This window comes from Atractosteus spatula, chromosome 27 (assembly GCF_055471065.1).
Source record: "Atractosteus spatula isolate fAtrSpa1 chromosome 27, fAtrSpa1.hap1, whole genome shotgun sequence".
Classification (NCBI taxonomy): Eukaryota; Metazoa; Chordata; class Actinopteri; order Semionotiformes; family Lepisosteidae; genus Atractosteus; species Atractosteus spatula.
Genome location: NC_142732.1, coordinates 939,626 through 958,246, shown reverse-complemented (window position 1 = coordinate 958,246; position 18,621 = coordinate 939,626). Strand labels below are relative to the sequence as shown.

Here is an 18,621-nt window from a genome sequence, read left to right as displayed (position 1 = left end):
AGACGGGGAAATTGATAGAAGGGAAGCAATCCTCATTCAGAGCGACATACAGGCAGAGGGGAATTGGACGTTAGGAAAGCTGACAGAGAAATGGATAAATGCCAGAGCTCTTTACCTTGTGCTCGGGATCTATAAAATAATTACAAGACAGCATCTGTTATTCCTCACGTCGTCTTGGTGAAATACAGCAGGTGAGGAGTTCTGAGATTAATCAGTGTAGCACAATAGGTAAAGGAGCTGGCATCATGTAAACTATAAACCTTATTTGTTAAGTGTCCTCTTTCTAATGTTGCTGGTTTTGTTCAGTGTAGGTTAATTGCTAACGCACTGTTTCCCTAGTACTCTGCCCCTGCAGACAAGACATACGAAACCGTGATGTAACACTAATATGAGCCCAGTTACTCTTCTGCAGTGCAGTAGCTGAAACTGGTAGCATGTAGTGTCAATCGAAAGGGCAACAGAGGAACGTCCCTTCGGAAGGTGAGAAAGAAGCAGGGAAGGAAATGACGTGAAAGCACTGTAACCAGGGCTCTAATTCTGTTTTTTAATTTTGAAAAGAGCTTTTAGAGCTGCGATCGACTGGCATGTCGATCATATCTTCTTCGTGAACTTTTCATCTTATTATGTAAAGAGCGAAAGGAGTAGATGTGCTTTTGTGATGTTATCATCTGTTTTCTAAAACAAAAAAAAAACCTGTTTGGCAACTCCTGTGTGTTAGACCAATTCAAGAACAAAACCGTCTGTTAAATGTAGAAAGTGGAGGGTTTGGCAGTCCGGAGCAGCACGTGAGCGCGTGTTGAACACGGGCAGGGTGCCCCTGCTGCAGCCTGTTGTAGGTTAATCCACACGGCAGCAGTGAAGGCGAATAGGGTCAGCGATTCTTTTCTTGTATTATGATTGAGAAGCAACATCAAATTGTAATCCATTAAAATGCAGCAGGAGACACATGGAGTATCGATGGATAAGGGTGGGGTCTTGAGCAGTGCTCTTGCACGGTTGCCTGTTGATGTGCAGGGCTTCACACCTGCCTCGGCCTGTGAGTTAAGTACAGTTCACTGCCTCTGAGGAATTAAGTGAAATTCACCTCGGAGTGAAAAGCAGGGACTGCTAAGAGCCTGACTTTCTTACTGGACTTCGTGCCGCCAATAGTGCTGAGGTCAGGTGGCGGTTGACTGGAGATGACCTCTGACCTCTTCCACCATTGGCCACCTCCAGCTTGCCAGTCCTCTCGTATCTGCTGATTTCTTCAGCGTCGTAGGTGGCGTGGCTGCAGGCTATTAGTTACGCACAGGTTGTTATTTTTCCCAGAAGCTCCATGACTCAGTGTGATTATAGTTTACTTATGGTTGTAATGGAATTTTTTACTTTGCTGAGCACAGTACCTCCACTATTTCAAAGCGATAATATTGTTTCTTTTTTGGTGGATAAAACCAAGGCAAAATTTTCCACACACGTCTGCAGTGGTTTTTCACCTGGAGCCACCTTTCGTGGCTGTGCGAGGGAATTATTGAGTGGAAGAACAGTGGTGGAGAGCAGACATGGTTTCTAACAAACAATCCAGATTTTCTAGTTGTCCTATTTTACGAGTCAAATCTGGTAAAGATCAGGTAAATTAAGCACTGCCATCTGCACAGGCTGGCTTTGAACTGGTGAGACTATATTTACTTTTTGAAATGACGTGTTGTAGAAAAACGATGCTACTGTTGCTTGAAAGGGCTGTAATTTCTCTCATCTGCTTCTCAAAATAGTCATTGGGAGCAGTGAAGTAAGCGCATGCAATGCTTTCACACAAGATAACCTGCAATCTGCTTTACGCAGTACAAGAGCTGTGTTATGTAAGTGGAGGTGTGTTCATGCAGCAGAAGTGGTGATCTTTAAGTCCCGAAACGGACTCTAGCCTCCTGCAGGCCCTGGCCAGCAGTGCAGCTGTCCCGTGTGTGAGGAGTGTGAGAGTGCGCGTGTGTGTGCGCGCGGAGCAGCGTCTCATTGCCAGCTTCTTCAGTTTCTCATTACTGCAGCCTTGCTCTGATGAGTCACTGTCTGTGAATGCAGCCATCCGTGGACCCGAAGAGTGACGTTAATGTGTTTACTCTCTGTTTGTTCTCCAAATTATAGCCGGGCAGCCTGACCTCCTAATGGAGTCCAGGGCCCTCGTCCTGCCCCATTATCCCCTGCCTGTAGTTACTGAAGCTCGCACTGCTTATTAAGTTTCCCATGGTGTGGTGGTGACACTGGTGAGATCTTTCCCTGCTGATACTGTGGGATATGGTGCATCTTTTAAGCGTTTCTCACAGTGCCTCATGGGCTGCTTAGCCAGCAAAAAATAGACGAACACAGACAGCACAGTTAACTGTATGCACTGGCTCACGTGTTAAGCACACGCAAGGTACAGCCATCTCAGGTTACTGGTAAACTTGCACGTCTGTTTTGTTGTTTTTGTTTTCAGCCTGACTTGCTCTAAGGATTCAAGGACAGGCTGTTTTTCAGGATCCCACTGGGATCCTTCCTGACTTTAAGCGCGTAAGAGAGATCGAGAACTTTAATAATAATAATTGCTTACACTTATACAGCACTTTTCTGGACACTCCACTCAAAGCGCTTTACAGGTAATGGGGATCCCCTCCACCATCACCAGTGTGCAGCCCCACCTGGATGATGCGCCAGTACACTCACACACACCAGCTCTCAGTGGGGAGGAGAGCTGAGTGATGAAGCCAGTTCAGAGATGGGGATTATTAGGAGGCCATGATGGGTAAGGGCCAATGGGAAATTTTGGCCAGGATTCCGGGGTTACACCCCTACCCCTTTACCCTCCAGTTTCTTAGATTTTGTGTAGAGTAAAACCTTAAGTCTCATGCTGCAGTAATCATTTTTCTTCTGTAAGGGTCACTTAAAATGAACCACTATTGAATGTTGTGTACGTATTATTCAGTCTTTATTTTGATCTTTTTTGAGAAGTACACCAGAAAGCATTGTTGTTCAAGCCTGGTTCAGTTTTTGTCCTGTTCAATTTTGGGGAAGAAAAAAGAATCCTGGCAGAGCTCAGTTTCTATCTAAAGGTGTTGCTGAAAAACTCTGGCAGTCCTCTCTGAACCCAGTCGGAATGGCCTGTGCGTGGCTGTGGTTTGACTGCTTCACAGCTGCTGTTGTGGATTAAACATTAAACAGCTATACCGTATTTATTTACTGTGCCCGGCTCTTTTCCCCTCCAAGCAAGAGTGGCAAACTTGACACATCAGTTGCTGCCTCCTGTCCCTGACATTAACGTCCCCGTTTTCAATAGCGATTTGAAATTATGAATAGCTGATGGTTTAAATTGATGTTTTATGCTGAACGTTGGCTGTAATTTGCCCTCTGAGAATAGAGGTACTGAGAAACAGATGTCTTTTTTTGCAGTAACAAATTGGCGTGTATGTGCAGTCTTGGCACTGGGGCGCTTTCACCTTCCATGTGGTAGCCGGGGAGCAGGCAGCGAGTGTGCCGGCGAGTGTGTGTGGGGGTCTTCCCGGTCGCGGCTGTGTCTGTTCCAGCTGAACCAGAGCTGTACCATGGTACTGTAGCTATGCTATGCTGAGGGTTCCTGGGGAAATGAATTTGCGAAACATCACAGCCACTATGGGGGTCTGCGTGAGGTGCTCGCTGCAGCCTGATGGGTTGGTGCTTTGACGCAGTCCGGCCCCACTCCTTCTCCCCTCCGTGCCCTGTCCTCTCTGCCTTCTAAGGACTTGGCTTTGTGCTGACCTGGCAGGCTGTTTCCTTTCTGTTCGCTCAGATACACAGCAGCAGAGCTCCAGGATCTCCGTGGGAGAATCGGGCTTCTCTCGGGGATCGTGCTTTTAAAGCCGTTAATTTTTCATTTGTATACCTTGTTGATTGTTGGAGGGACCTATTGTAGTTACGGAGGCTGAAATATTCCAGACATATTCTAACGGGCTGTTTTTCCAGGATCCCACTGGGGTCTGAGTGGTTGAGGGTCTGTTGCTTTGGTTTCCTTGACGTCTCTCCTCTAAGACAGATGAGCAAACCTAAACTTGACCAGAAAAAACCCATTTCCATCACCCTGGTTTAAGTGTATTTCTTCTAATAGGAAATGCTTGGTCTTTCCCGGCTCTTGACCCCCTGAGTATTGGGCAGGAACCCCCCCGGCTCTATGCAGACCTTACCCTGCTGGTTATTCCCTTAGCCTGGGCTTCTGTTCAGCAGCCACCCTCCCCCCCCGCCCCTCTCTTACACTGAGGCACGGCTTTTGCAGTTCTGCACTATGGCTCCAGTTCAAAGACAACCAGGAGTTGTGGCCCCTTCCCTCTCTGGAGCCTCCACAGGAAACAGCTTTTCCATCCCTCCTCAGGCTTTGCATCTTTGCTCGCGACCGCCGCTGTCTCTGCTCGACGAAGGGCTGTGTGTGTGTGAGCCTGGGTGAGTGTGAGTGCACATCCTCTGCTGCTTCTGGATGTGCAGAGCTCTCCATAGTAAATATTTCAGCAGGAGCCGATGTTAGTTGCTGAGCGGATGCCTTCCGTGACGTGGCTGCCCCCAGCGCCTGCTGTAACATTTGCGCAGTGAATTAGCTGTGCACTTCCTCTCCTTCTCTCTTATACTCCTTATCTCTCCCTTCCTCCTTTGGACTTTTTGGTGCTTTTGTCTCCTCGGTTTCTCGTAAATGTTTTCTCAGTTCCAGGGAGCTGGTCCTATCAGTTGTGCAAGTCTTACATTCAGGTACTCGGCTGTAAAATGTGTAGGAAGCTCAAGGAAACCAGTCAGTAACCAACTGTTTTAGCTTTTGTTCCAAGACTAAAGTTAGGAATTGCAGACCGCAGAACGGATGTGCAGAAATAGAGTAGACACCAAGGAAAGATGTCGGAGTTTAGCATTCGAAACAATCAGCGGATTGTGTGTTTGAGGTAGAACATCTTATTTTCGAGGAACGAAAGAGGCCAGTTCATGATTACAGCTCTGCGAGCACGTCTCTCCCAGGTTCTGGCTGCCCTGATGGTTTGGTGCTCTGCTCTGTTTCTTCACTGAGCTGCAGTGAGCAGCTCTTTTCACTGTAGACCTTAACTGTGGCTGAGCTGTCTTCAGCTTAGAGCTCAGCTGTGCTCTCCCCAGGCAGACTTAAGTGCCTTGGCAGCACCTACTTGGGAAAATTCCAGTAATTAGCTTTTCATACCAAATAAGGGAGATTACTGAACTGTTACAGTAAAATTACTTTGCTGCTCTTTTGAAGAAGTCTATAACCCAATTGTATTACTATTAAGGAAGATCAGTTATTGAATACTACAACAAAATGAAAACCTCCATGCCAGATGGTTTTACTGCTTTAAAAATGACCTCCACTTCTTCCTATGTGTGTTAATCCAGTAAAAGAGATGCTGGACGTTACAGAAGCCTCCACTGACTAATCTGGGAGGCAGGGGCACTGGAGGAGTTTTGTAACGTTTGAGCCACGCGGAGACCGGATTTGTTCAGGTGTCCCTGCATCTTTAATGTGAGTGCAGTGTTCTGCAGGCTGTATGTAGATGGCTGTGCATGTTGTGGGTTGGAGAATCAAAGATGTGTGCTTTATATTTTTCTCTACCTTCCCCGATTTGCATGGCTGCATCGCAGGTTTTGTCCTGAAGCAATCTCTATAAATAGTCCCTCAGTAGCTGGCTGCCAGGCAGACCTGCTCTTCAGAACTAATTGCAGGAGAACAGTTTTTCCTGTTTTTTTCCCTTTGTTCCTTTGCTTTGAACCCGACTGTCTGGAATCTCATTCCTGTACTTTCACAGTATCGACAAGGCTTTTAACCGTTCACTTGGCAGGGAAGAACATAACTCTGAAAGCGAAAAGGGCCCTTGAATTTTTTTGGTTTACATTTTTGATTAGTGTGCAAATTGTAATCAGCTCTGAAACTCTTGCTCCCATAGCCCTTCACGATGGCTCTGCTGTCATTTCCAGAAGCGCCCCATTGAGCAGTCTTTGTACGTGTCTGTTATTCTTGACAGAATTTTGTAACAAAGCTCTTTTTCGATTACAGTTTTAATTTGTTAACAGTAAATATCTCTGCAAATTAGTGGGTATCTGGAAAATCGGTTTATTCTCATCCTTGTGTCCTGGGCTTCTCCGCCCCCATGCCAGGCCATCTGTTTTACTCTTTTCCAGGTGAGACAGTCTGCTCTGATCGGTGAGCCCTGGTTAAGGTTAAATAGTTAATATTTCTGACTTGCCAGGTACAGTCCTAATCAGTGTCTTCAGATGACAGCGTTTTGCCCTTCATGTGTGCAGAAACGAGTCGACTCCCCCCCTTTCTCTGACGAGATCTGTAAGGAAAGGGGCAGCGAAAGGGACAGCAATAAAGCTCAAGACCCATAACTAACTAATCGCTAGTTTTTAAAAGCTGTTAGAAAGCAAAGTTAACATTTAGCACAGCGACGCTTGTGAGCCTAATGAAAGCAGTGTCGTCCGGGCTCCAGGGGGGCGAGTCCTCGGTTAGGGCATTAATCTCGACGTGGGGGTGATCGCAGACTCCATGAGGCCGAAGGTCCACGGGCTGGTATCGGTGTGCGGCTGAGAACTCTTCGGGCACAGCGGCCCACACTGCTTCCCTTTGTGTGTGACAGTGGGAGAGTCGTGACCTCGTTCCCAGCCGAGCGTCTGGGGCGCGGTGGGTGAGGTGCAGACGCTCGGGGGGTGGGGGTGGGGGGTGTCCCAGCTTGGTCCTTCTGACCCCTCTCCGAGCTGGCCCTCTGCCCTTTCCTTTTGTTGTGCTTTATTTCCCACTGATGGCGAGTTACTGACTGACCAGCCTCGTCAGAAAATTTCCTTCCCTTTTTTATTTCTCTCTCTCCGTCCGCAGACGTCATCCTAATCCTCTAAACATCCGAGATGTACCACGTAGGACTGCACAGATGAAGCTGATTGCTTTTTTTAGGGTGATACAGACACTATGCAGCTCGTGTCTGAGAGCTCGCAACTCCCTTCACCACCTGCACATTGTCTGGTATCTAGCGTTTCAGTGTCTGTCTTCTGTCTGACTGCAGGTGAATGTCTGAGTGAGAGGAAATGCTATGACAAATGCCGTGAAAGTCCTCAAATTTCTCTGTATATTGAACATGGTACCTGCAGATGTAGTAGGTAGGAAATTCAATAAACTGTGTATCGGTGTGGGTGAATACCTCAATCACCTGAAAGCGGTAAAGATAAAAAAGGCAAGCCCTGGTGCGGTATCGGAGGAATATTCTGTGCAATATTGCAGGGTGCTCAGAATAAGGAAGAGGGATTTAAGAAGTGAGGAAGAGTGAGATAGCCGTCATTTCCCTAATCGTGGGGCGCTCACTGTGACTTCCAGAGCGAGAGCAGAGTATTAGTTTCTCAAGAGCAGCCTACGGGAGTTGGAAGACACAGTCCGCTCTCTTGATGATAAACTGATGGAGCTGGAGACTGAGGTCCCCCGAGACGAGGGGATGTGTACAAGCGTCTGTGCCCGGCGGTCAGCTGAGAAATTAGGCCGTAAATCTTCTTTCCGGGCTGCTTTAACAAGGTTAGCTGGGGTCCGGTGGCTTCCCAGCATTGCTTTCATGAACCGCTGATGCAGACTGTTGTTTCTGGACTAATCGGTTAAAGCAGCTGACACCGGGAGCTGAAGAATATCGGGAGCTGTGGAAGGCTGACGGGGCCGCTCCTTAATTGCTCCACTCGCGGAAAGCCCGGATTCTGTTTCCGGCACAATTGAGGGAAAGTGCTGTTTCTCTTATCGTTGGGCTCTCTTCTCATTCATCACGGCTGCCTGCTCTGCTTTGTGTCGCGGCGGTGCTCTGTTGTTCAGGCCCTGGAATAATAAGCAGGGCAGTATCTTTCGAGTCTGTCACATGGGCTGGCGCGCCCTGTCGGAAGAATCAGACGAGCCAGGGTCAGCGCTCGGAGCGCCTGCCAGGTGCCGAATTCAATTTAACCTTTTCGACTCCGGTGACTTTCGGCATAAGCGACACATGATGTGGGTGATCAGTTGTACAGCATGGAATTAAGACTGCTGCTTCTTAACAGTTTGATCTGTTGAAGTCTTAGAAGCACTTGGTGTGGATAGAAGACAAACACTTCATTTTGATGCCTCTAGTCTATCCCTGCAGATTCTCTGTAGATTTGGTCAGAATAGGGTATCAAGCATCCGATCCTGAGTTTAGATGTAGGAATGTGGATGGAAAACGAGAGAAAAATACAAAAACCTTGCTGCTGCTAAAACCCAGAATGATTCAAACTGTTATGCAGTGGGAGTTTGCTTTTTCAGTGCCTGATGCACATCTGTGTGTTCTGATCCTGTGTTTAGTGAAATAAGAATGGAAGAATGTTTACAGAAATCTTAGTAAAGTTCTGTCCATAAAGGATGCCCTGAGGTATACATAAAACTATACATGTAAGGCAAAATATACATATGATACCCGTTTCCAAGGCATTAAATTAAAGTCTTGTTGTAATGGTCTAGTGAATACCCATTAGAGGTGCTTGTACTGGAATAGAGAGCTTATTTGTATGAATTCACTGGGCCCTGCACAGATGTTGTGCTTTTCAAGTATAATTTACTCAGCGGCATTTCTTCTTTCTCCCCCCATTGTGCGCGTTAAAGTAATTCTCCCGAGTTGAAGTGTTCAGTTAAAGAAACAAAGCTCCATTATGTCAAATTACAGTACAAGGGAGAGAGCTTTGGACACTGCTACAAGAGAGGAAAGAAAAAAGAAAGGCTTGTCTCTTATAAATATTTAAATCAATCATTTCTTGTTGAACGGAGGCTTCCTGGTTGCAGTGGACATGAAAGATGCATTGGGATGAGCTGCTTGCTAATGTAATCCACAATTAAGTGTACCGCGGGGAGGCTGGGAATCATATCAGAAGGATGGCGAGGCTTGCTTCAGGAGTGGTCGGCGAGCAGTGCATTTTCAGTCTTTAGAGGAACAGCTAATTGAATTTGAATTAAGTAGACTGACTGGCCTGATGTCTTCGGTGTGTACTTTTTTTGCTGTTGAGGAATGCAGAGCAGATGGCCAGCGAACCGGCTAGTCTGACACGCAGGCTTGCAGAGGAAGGAGCTGACATTCCACCTTCCTCTAAGACGAGGAAAATAAAGAGAGCACCCTCTCTCAGCAGCCTGGAGGACGGAGCAGCGTGTTCCCAGGGAGCTAGCACTGGGAGTGATCTTTATGTGGGCAACTCTAGCCTGTCTGTCCGGGTGCGCCTCTGAGCTCCCGGGCCTGTGGCTGGTGTTTGCCGAGACGGTGTCCGTGAGCCGACGCCCCCCTGCTCCTGCTGCTAGTTCACTTTTGGTTCCGCACTGGAACTTTGAGGAGGCCGATGGCTTGTTTACTCTTCTTCCCACCTGAGCTTGTGACTCTGTCTTCCGCAGCCCGTTTTACTGAGATGTTTCAACTGGAAACATCAACATCATCAACAATTTTCTGCATTGTTAAGCTAAAATATTTACAGATCTTTTGCCGGCTCCTGATGCAGTACATATGCAAAGTTTCCCAGCAACTTTACAGCATGTTCAGGATTTTTTTTTTAAGTAGAAAAAGTATTCCCTCTAGTTATAACAAGTGAACATGAAGCATCATGACTTGATCCTCTGGAGCTGCAGACAGGTGCTTTATTAATTAAACACAATATGTCTGTAGACTAACCGAAGGCATGGAATTTAAAACTGAGTTCTTACCAGTTAATCTGGTGAGAAACTTTTCTGTATTTTTCTGGAGTATTGCAACATCAAGAACCTTTTTTTCCCCAGACTAAGGCTGTTAATTGGTTTCCTACTTCCTGATTTAATTTTTGTTTTTTGCCCTTGGGTTTTTTACAAAGTGAATGTCCACTGCAAAATTAAGATCCTTTGCTGGTGTAACCGAAGAATACTTCCCCGCTTTGCTTCCTGTTAATAATATTCCTACGTGCGAAATGAAAAATTAGTGTCACGCAAATGGCATGAGTGTAAAAGACACTGGAGGAACGGGCAGCGGAGCTGCAGTCCTGGGTGCTGTTGGAGAAGAGGGTCCTGTCAGGCTGGTGTTGTCAGGGAACCTGCGGAGGAGCAGCATTGCGTTCTGGGCTGGTTTCCAGGGCAGGGAGCTCCCCGGAGTGCTAATGGGAGCCTGGTGTTTCCTCCTCTCGGGGGCTGTTTATTTACCGCTCTGTCTGCCTGTGTATAGAGCTGCCTGTCACAGCCACACAGCGGCACCGCTCGCCTGTCTGCATCCCCGGCAGCGGCCTCTGAGCAGCCGCAGTTCTGTTACAATCTCAGCAGTCCTTTCTCCCCAGTTTGACACATCTGAGGCACTGCTGGATCCACAGCAGAGGCATCTTGTAGGTCACCTAAAAATAATTATTTTTGATCCTCCTTTTTTTGCACACTATTTGATCATCTTTGTATCTGTTTGGGGTGGCACAGTGGCACAGGGGTTAGCAGTGCTGCATCGCAGCGCTAAGGTTCAGTTCGGAAACGGGGAGCTGTCAGTGTAGAATTAGTAAGTTCTCCCCGTGTTCACGTTGGTCTCCTCCAGGTGCTCAGGATTCCTCCCAGTCCAGACACATACTGGTAGATTATTGGCTTCTGGGAAAACTGGCCATGGTATAAGTGTGTGTGTCTTCTTCTGTGACTGTGCTTGCCCTGTAGTGGACTGGCATCCTGTCCAGCGTGTGTCCTGCCCCATGCTGGGAAAGGCTCCAACTCCTCAGTCACCCTGTAGTTGGTAAAGCAGTGAGGAAACTGATGGACGTATCTTTTTGGTACCTATTTCTACACCTTAATTGCTTTAATGAAGAGGATCTTCAACAATAACTGCAGGCTCACAGGATTTTGTGTGGCTCCACCATTCAATCCGTTTGCTGCTGCGGTTTTTATATCTGCAAATCAGAGCTCAAATAACAGGAGAGCGGTTTTCTCAGAGTTTGCACAGCGTGGGAGGCGTCAGCGTCTGGCCTCAGTGGCTTCTGCACTTGGGAGGACAGAAGTTTGAGATGTCCATAAGCTTTGGTAGCTTTCACTGTGATTAAAACTCAGTGACCACATTGCCTTTCGCAGGCAAAGTATTGGCCCTCCTTTTGCCTTCAATGGAAAGAGTTTGTCATATAGCATTAGTCACTGCGCAGCTCTGGAGTTAATACTGTCCCTTAGTTACGGTCTATAAAAATAGTTGTTTTACATTTTTTTTTTTATCGGAACATATCCATCAAATATGATTTTGCAATCCTTCAAGTCTCCAATGTGAAAGCTAATTGCACTGATGTGAAACTGAAAACATTGTTTAAGAATGATACACCAAGGATTCAGCTTAGCAAAGTAGCATGATAGTTTGATAAAAAAAAATCTGGCATTACCAAGCTGGGTAAATTGATGATTATGGGATATTTATAAGACTTGTTGTATTGGGGCTCTTTATGCTGGCTTTCCCTACACTGGCACGGAGCTTCTTGTTACTGTTTTTGAGGGGTTGGAAGGTAACAGCCAAGACTATGCAATGGAAGATAATTGGAATATGAATGTAAGATAATGTCTTTAATCACATGCTATCTTTTGTAGAGATGTTCACAGATTATAAGAAGATGATGCCCTGGCAAATGTTCTGTCTCAGACAAGTCTCTACACTGAGTTTTTAAAGGATTCAAATCACTTGTTTTTTTAAATGTTTTGAACAATTATTCCACAGTCTATAGTCTCGGCTGAAGAAGGTGTTCTGCTCTGATGTGGAGGAATTAAATGATAAATCTGATTGAAAAAAATAAAAGACTTAATACACTGCATGATTAAAGATTAATTACAAGGGATAATCCCAGTATGGACACTGACTCTGTGTGTGCTTTTTATCTGCAGGATCTGCGCAAGCAGGTAGCTCCGTTACTGAAGAGCTTCCAAGCAGAGGTGAGTGTCGTCTTCTGTCTTCTGAGGAAAATGCATGCAAGTCTTCCCTCAGTTCTGGAAGGCTGACCTGGGATTAGTTTTGGGATTCCAGGGTTTTTCAAGGCCTGGTGCACACCTGGATAAGCGCTGCTGGGGTCGGGAGTACTGGAGTTTACTGGTGTTTCCACAGCCTGCTGCCCAGGAGCAGGCGCTGCCCCCAGCCACTCAGCCCTGGTGTCGTCTCTCATCTCTCCCACGCTGGGACAAGGGTTGTAGATTTGTACTAAGATGAATAATATTGAATGGTTCCAGAATTTGTGGGTGTAAAAAAATAGTTTCCATATATTTATGATTCTTCTCTTTTGAGCTGTTGGCTGCTAATGTGCCCTCTGCGCCCCCTCCTTCCTGGCAGTGTCTCAGCTGCCCTGGCCAGACTGGAGCAGTGCGACAGGGAGCTAGCTGCCCACTCTCCTGGAGAGTGCTCTCCCGATTCCTCTCCCACTGGAGCCGTCCCTGGCATCCCTGAGCTATTTGTATTCTTTAAATTGCATCCATTAAAAACATGCCAAACTGGAGCTGATGAGAACTTTAGTCCGAACACTGAAGACGGATCCACGTTTTTATTTAACCCCAGTGTCACATGGCACATGCCTGGGTCTGCTGCTCCCTTTCTGTATCGGTTACATTTTCTCTGTTGCGTCACTGTAGCACCTTGCAGTTCTGCCGCTCTTCACCGCAACGATCTGAGTGGAGCAGCCAGTTGAAACTCAGACAGTCTGGGGGACTGCATGGTGGAGGGGAATTGGGCCCAGAGCTCCTGAGGGCCTTTTCTGTTGCCTGTTCTGGGGGTAGATGTGTGACCCAGAACAATCCGAAGTGACAGCAGCCGCCAGCCGCCAGCCGTGGGGCAGAGACTGTTATGGTTTGGTGTTGTACTGAGAGTAGCGTTTGTTGCTGTTTTCAAGTTCTGTAATTTTGCCAGTGGTTTTACAAATTTGCCCTCACTCAAGACCAGAGATGGGGGGGTGTGTTTTTTTTTATTTTTTTGCTTTTTAAATAAATTTTGTTTATAAATTTAGTACCTTCAGTTAAAACTGCATGTTAATATTAATTTTATTAGAGCAGAACTTAAAAATACCAAGGGATTGAATATTGATTTGCTTTCATTCAGACTCATTGCCTGAATACCAATTAAAAACACAGTCTCTCATCCTAACCAAGTTTATTGTGTTAATGTCAAATTTTGGAAGGAGGCAGGACCACTTGCATATTTAAAAAAGAGGCTTGTTGTAGCACTTTACATTGTACATTTTAAAAGGGGTAAAATGTTAGCGTTGTACCTTAGTTTTCTCTCATGCGCAGCTTGGGTTTGTTTATTATAAAGCAGAGAATGGTTGGCAGTCTATTGTCTTTCCACTTTAGTTATTAAACCGTTTCTTCTGCTGACCTTTCATGATGGTGTACAGGGAAATTACACACCATTAATACAATAATAATGTATTAGTGATAAATATAAGCCCCGCATCCTGATTTCCTCAAGATCAGTGGAAGGATGTAGAAGTGCAAAAAACAGGGTTTGGTATAAAACTAGAATCTTGCTGCATTTATTATATGCATTTTTCTGTAACCTTCTCCTTTGAACTTACAATGGGAACGACTGTATCAAAGTTTCTTCAGCTTTACAAGTCAACAACCGGTTCCTCTCTTGTTCCAAGAATTTTGTAAATCTGATAAGGTTTTGATTATATCACCATTGAAAAAACACGTTCTCGCAACTTCTTATCTAAAACCCCTACAGGCTTTTTGTAGCTGGGTCAGCAGTGATGACCTTCATGAACAGTGCTAGGAGAAACTTTTGGCTGTGTGCACAGGCAGGTTTTGGACAGTTTGCGTGTGATAGGTAGGTGATTTGTTGGTTGAGGGGGACCTAACACATAGGATTATGGGAGTAGGGAACAGGATACCCAGCCGTGTCACTGAAGCCTGTTCCCTGGCTTCTCCCAGTCAGCAGCTGGATTCGGTTCTTGGATACATTAGCCACTAACTACCAAACAGATGTGCTGAATGGCCTCCTTCTGTTTGTAACTTTTCTTATGTTCTTGTGATGCCAGGGTGAGGTGAGGTGGCAGGTCTTGGCGTGTTGTTTCAGCTGCTCTCCTGGCGAGCATGCTAGATATAACTGTTCCCCTGTGGAGGAAATGAGCAAACAGGAGGGGAAGCCAAACTCTGTATTGCTCGCAGATCCAGAGGATTACAGCACAAGTCTCAGAGGAGGACTTGCTGTGTGCTTCAGTGTAATTGCATGCATCTAGTTTCTCTAATGCGCCTCTTTCAGTTGTGTACGGAGATGAACACGGGTGTGTTGCACCTGTGCCCGTTTCTGCAGGAGTAAGGTGCGTCTGTGCTGCGGTGGGGTCTCTTGTGAATACCCAGGGAGTCACTAACCTGCACACCTTCCTCCCTTTCCTCCGTGCACACGGCCCTTCACGTCTGCTCCCAAGTGTGACCCAGCAGCAGTTTGAGTAGTAGTGTCATAGTAATAACACATTACTAATGTAGCAGGAGCCTTACCCAAGAGCATGAAGAGCTATCGCCCAGTCTGCTCCAAGCAGCGCATGAAGAGTTCAGTCATTTTCCCGAGGTGACGCAGAGAGTTTGAATTTGCAGCCTCCTTGTAACAGGCCATTTGCCCACATCTCTCGGTCACCTCCCTTGTGCTGAATTCAAGAAGAACCCAGGCTTCGTCGTGTACATTTTCTTGGATTTTCTGATAGTATTGTTTGGGTAAAAAAAGCAGTTAAGTTCCTTTAAGACACATGATGCCTGTAAGAGTCAGCCTTTTGCTCCTTTTGTAAAAAATCAGTAAACAACTGTCTAACTCTTACATGGTCTTCCCTCAGTGCATAACACTCTCCAACAAAATACACTGCCTTTCTGACCAACCCATTTAAATGGAGCTATAAAGAGCATCACCTTTGTAGCTTCTGTTTCTCTACCAAGAAAGATGGGCCAGAGGATGTCCGTATTTATACAGGAGGAGAGGATTATGAAGTATTTTTAAGGGGGTAAAGTTAGGCACGGCAAAAACGTCGAGCAGAGAGGTCCTATACAAAAATATTGTTGGTGGCAAAGTACTGTAGTCCTAATAAAATTCAAGTCTGTAGGGATGGGAGATGAGTGGAGTGAGTGCAGCCCGTGTGCAGAGACTGAAGGCTGTTCACAGGTGTGGGGCTGACTGGAGCTCGTGTGGAGCACCAGGGGATTAGGGCCTGGATTAGTCTCTCAGCGCTCCTGTGCCCCTGTGACTTTGTGGGTGGCAGCGGGGACGTCTGTGAGAGCTGAGTGGTTCCTCTGTGCCGGAGGATGAGTGGGCAGGTCGGGGGGAGACTGTCTGCTCTTCCTCGTCCTCCCTGTGCAGAACCAAAGTCGCGCTGTGTGCCGAGACGAAAGCGGATGAAGAGATGTTCCGGACTGGATGTGTAGAAAAAAAGATGCGAAGAAGAAGACATTGAATTTGAATGGAAACTTAAAAAAAAACTGAATGAGGGAAAATTAAGAAAAGACAAAAGTTAGAACATCATTAAACTAGCTTTGCATTAAAATGTAAGTTCAAATGTTTCTATTTTATATGTCTGAAGAGCCTTTTTGAATCTTGATATTCATTTGTCATTTTAGAGGTTTTTTTCTCTTTGCTGCAATGATTTGTACTCATTACTATTGAATCATAGATGGTTCTCACTCATTCAGATGGCTTTCTGTCTGGCCTCTCTGTTAACAAAGCTCTTTTATCAGTAAAAAGCAAGTCCTCAACTATCTGTCCTGTGCAATACTAAATTAGCATTTGTTTTTACCTCAGTTATTCTAGTTTCATTCTCTGAGTTATGTAACAGTGGACTCTAACCTTACAATACCTAAGGTGTCATAGATATTTCCAGGCTCTTTTCAAGAACCCAGGTGTACCCATTCTAACCTGTTGGTCATTAATTGACCACTCCATGCTCCTGGATCAGGTGTAAAATCAATTCTCTGCTCCGATTTTAAATCCCCTGAGTTCTTATTTCTTCTGAACACTAATGAAATGCAGTGCTGAAACATTTTCTCACCTTTCAGTTAAAAGAAAACATTGCACGTCTGCAGTGCCTCAAAAAGTGAAGCTGCATTTTTTAAGCTTTTTAAAAAAGGTCTGATTATGTTCTTACTAAAAACATATCATTCCTATTGATTTGAGATACCAACACCTTCTTTTGCTTTTGCACTTATAATGCTCTGCAATGAAGAACTGAAACACTCAATTACCAGGTAGTGAGCTCAAACCTCATTTTCAGATAAAGACCTGAAATGATCCATTCTTTGCTCTGTTGTGTGGTCTCCTAGGACCTTAATAACGAGAGCTATATAAAGCACAACAAGCTAGTGTGTGTCATGAGTCAGTGATTGGTCAGTTGCTCTTATCAGCAAAAGCACTCTTGCTCTAAAAAGCTATATATAGAACTCCAAGCAGGAAATCCCTCGTAAGAGACCAAGTACGGATGGGATTTAATAAAAGAAAAATAATGCCGGCTTTTGAGCTCTGAAGACCTCTAAAAATAACCTCTCTGTCCTATAAAACAGTTTCTTTCAGCTGTTGATGTGGCCATGCTTTCATTGTAACAGGCTGCTCAGACATCTTAATGCATTCATTTAAATGCAGCGCTGCAAGGCTACGAGTATGCAAGTTTTATGAAGTTAAAGAAATGAGTACTGACTCCCCAGACACCTTTCAAAGCAAAATTATGGTTTGTCTGCTCCATTACTGTTCTCTGCGGTCTGAATTCTATGTTCATGTGGTCTGCCCTGCTATCGACTGAGTAAAACATTCTATTTAAATGACTTGGATTTTAAAACTGCCAGGCTTGATATAGTCTTAAATTTAGTCCAAAATTCCAGGATTTATGTTCTGGTTAAAGTCATGGTCATTGGCCTGAAATCATTCTCGACCTGCATAAAGTCTAAATTGTCTCATGCCAAGAAATTTATTTTTACTGCTAAAGTCATTACATTCTTAACTGATCATAGATATTAGGAATGTTTTCATTCCCAGAATGTCGGAGCTATTTTGAGGTCCCAGTTTTCCCTTTCTGTGCACCCAGTTAATAATTGTCAGTTTGGTGCTCAACCCCCGAGTCTTCTGCACCCTGAACTGCTTCGGCTTCGAGGTTCTGTGGCCATGAACATGATTCTTAAACCTGAAGCACTTCACCGAATCACTCTCTGTAACAATGGGTACACGAACCTTTGAAAGCCACCTACTCAGATATGGTCAGAAATCACGATGCAGGTTTCTGGTTGACTGCCTTTTGGAAATCTTGCAATCGTCTCAGCCGCGTGATTGTGAAAAGGGATTGGCGGAGCTGTCACGTTACCTGGGGGATGAACCGAGTGCCTGCTGATGCCAGCATGTTACATGATGCCGCCGAGAGCATTGAGGCCAGCAGAAGCCCACCTGGTCTCTTCCATGCACTTTCTCTGGTTTCTCAAGCTTTTGTTCCTGGTCGGGGAGCAAATATTGCTTCCCCTCATCCGGGACAGCTGAAGAGCTGCGATCTGGACAGACGTCTGCACCAGAATTACTGAATGATTTCAGCGATTGTTTTGTTTTGCACTTCCTTCCTCATTGTACCACCCTGTGATCTCCTTATAAACGTGGTACATTGACGTCGTCTTACTGTAGCTCATTGTTAAACTTTCCCACCTTCACCATTGTTGACGTCCTATATTACAGCAGTCGGAAGGTAAATACAGTGATGTGGGTGCTTTTATGCTCATCCATTTTATATTTGTGCATTATCTTCTTTGCCTGTTGTTTTCTGTGTCTTGCTATTGTGCGGCGCTTTGAACAGTAGAATAGCGGCCGCGCTACAAAACGAAGAAAGTCCTCCAGGGTAGGAAAAAACAGCCAAGCGCTGCAGAGCTGTTTTTCGATGTGCCAAGTGCGCCAGCGCTTCTTTTCCTGTCAGGAAATGAGAGCGCGATGGGGAGCGCAGTGACGCGCGCTGGGAGCGGGCCTCTGTGGCGAGAGAGAGAGAAGCGGCACTTCCGCGCAGCGAGACCGACAGCGCCGCTCGGCCCGAGGCCTGGCCCCCCTCCCTGGACCTGTGCTCCTTCTCTCTTCGCCCACCTCGGTGAGCCTCTTCAGGGGCTCCCACACAGGATGAGGCTGCAGCCCCACCCCACAAATATTTGCCATCCTGGGAAATGTGGGCAGCCGCCCTCTTCCTCCCTGGTGAGGAGTTCAGCCATTGCCTCAGTGCTGCCTGGGACCTTTGTTGTTTTTATTAATAACGCAATAAAAAAAAATGTGTTTACTTATGCACTGGAGAGTTAACAAAAATGAAAAGGGGGGGAAATTTCTAACTCGCGCTAATAAAATTGGTTGTATACTTAAAAAACATTTGGTTCTAAAATGTAGTTTTTACTGGGGCTTAACTAAATAATCCCACTGAAACAGATGTGGAAGGCGTTTAAGACTGCCTACCCGTTCTGACATCAGTTAAGCTGTTCTCTGCATCGGCGCGCTTCGACCTCATACTTACAGGAGGCACAAGTGTCGCATCCTCTGAGTCATGAGGCTTAAATCATGGCAGGTTTCTGACTGATGCACCTTGTGTTGGAAGACACGTTTGATGGTCTGAACACAATTGCTAAGTAGTAGAAACATCTTGCTCAGAGACTTGAACAAGAGAGGGGAAGCTGCCTGGTGTCATATCTTGAGTTATCCTCCTTTGGAA

General features: G+C 45.7%; 1 protein-coding gene across 10 annotated transcripts in view; it reads left to right on the top strand.

The window, feature by feature from the left end:
• The window catches only part of cux1a (cut like homeobox 1a), a 177,821-nt gene that overhangs the window by 57,251 nt on the left and 101,949 nt on the right, over nt 1-18,621 (top strand). For all 10 annotated transcript variants that reach the window (XM_088906608.1, XM_088906604.1, XM_088906600.1 and 7 more), the window contains exon 3: nt 11,828-11,875. In XM_088906608.1, the coding sequence (XP_088762734.1) occupies nt 11,828-11,875 (48 nt within the window). The remainder of the gene's footprint in view (nt 1-11,827; nt 11,876-18,621) is intronic.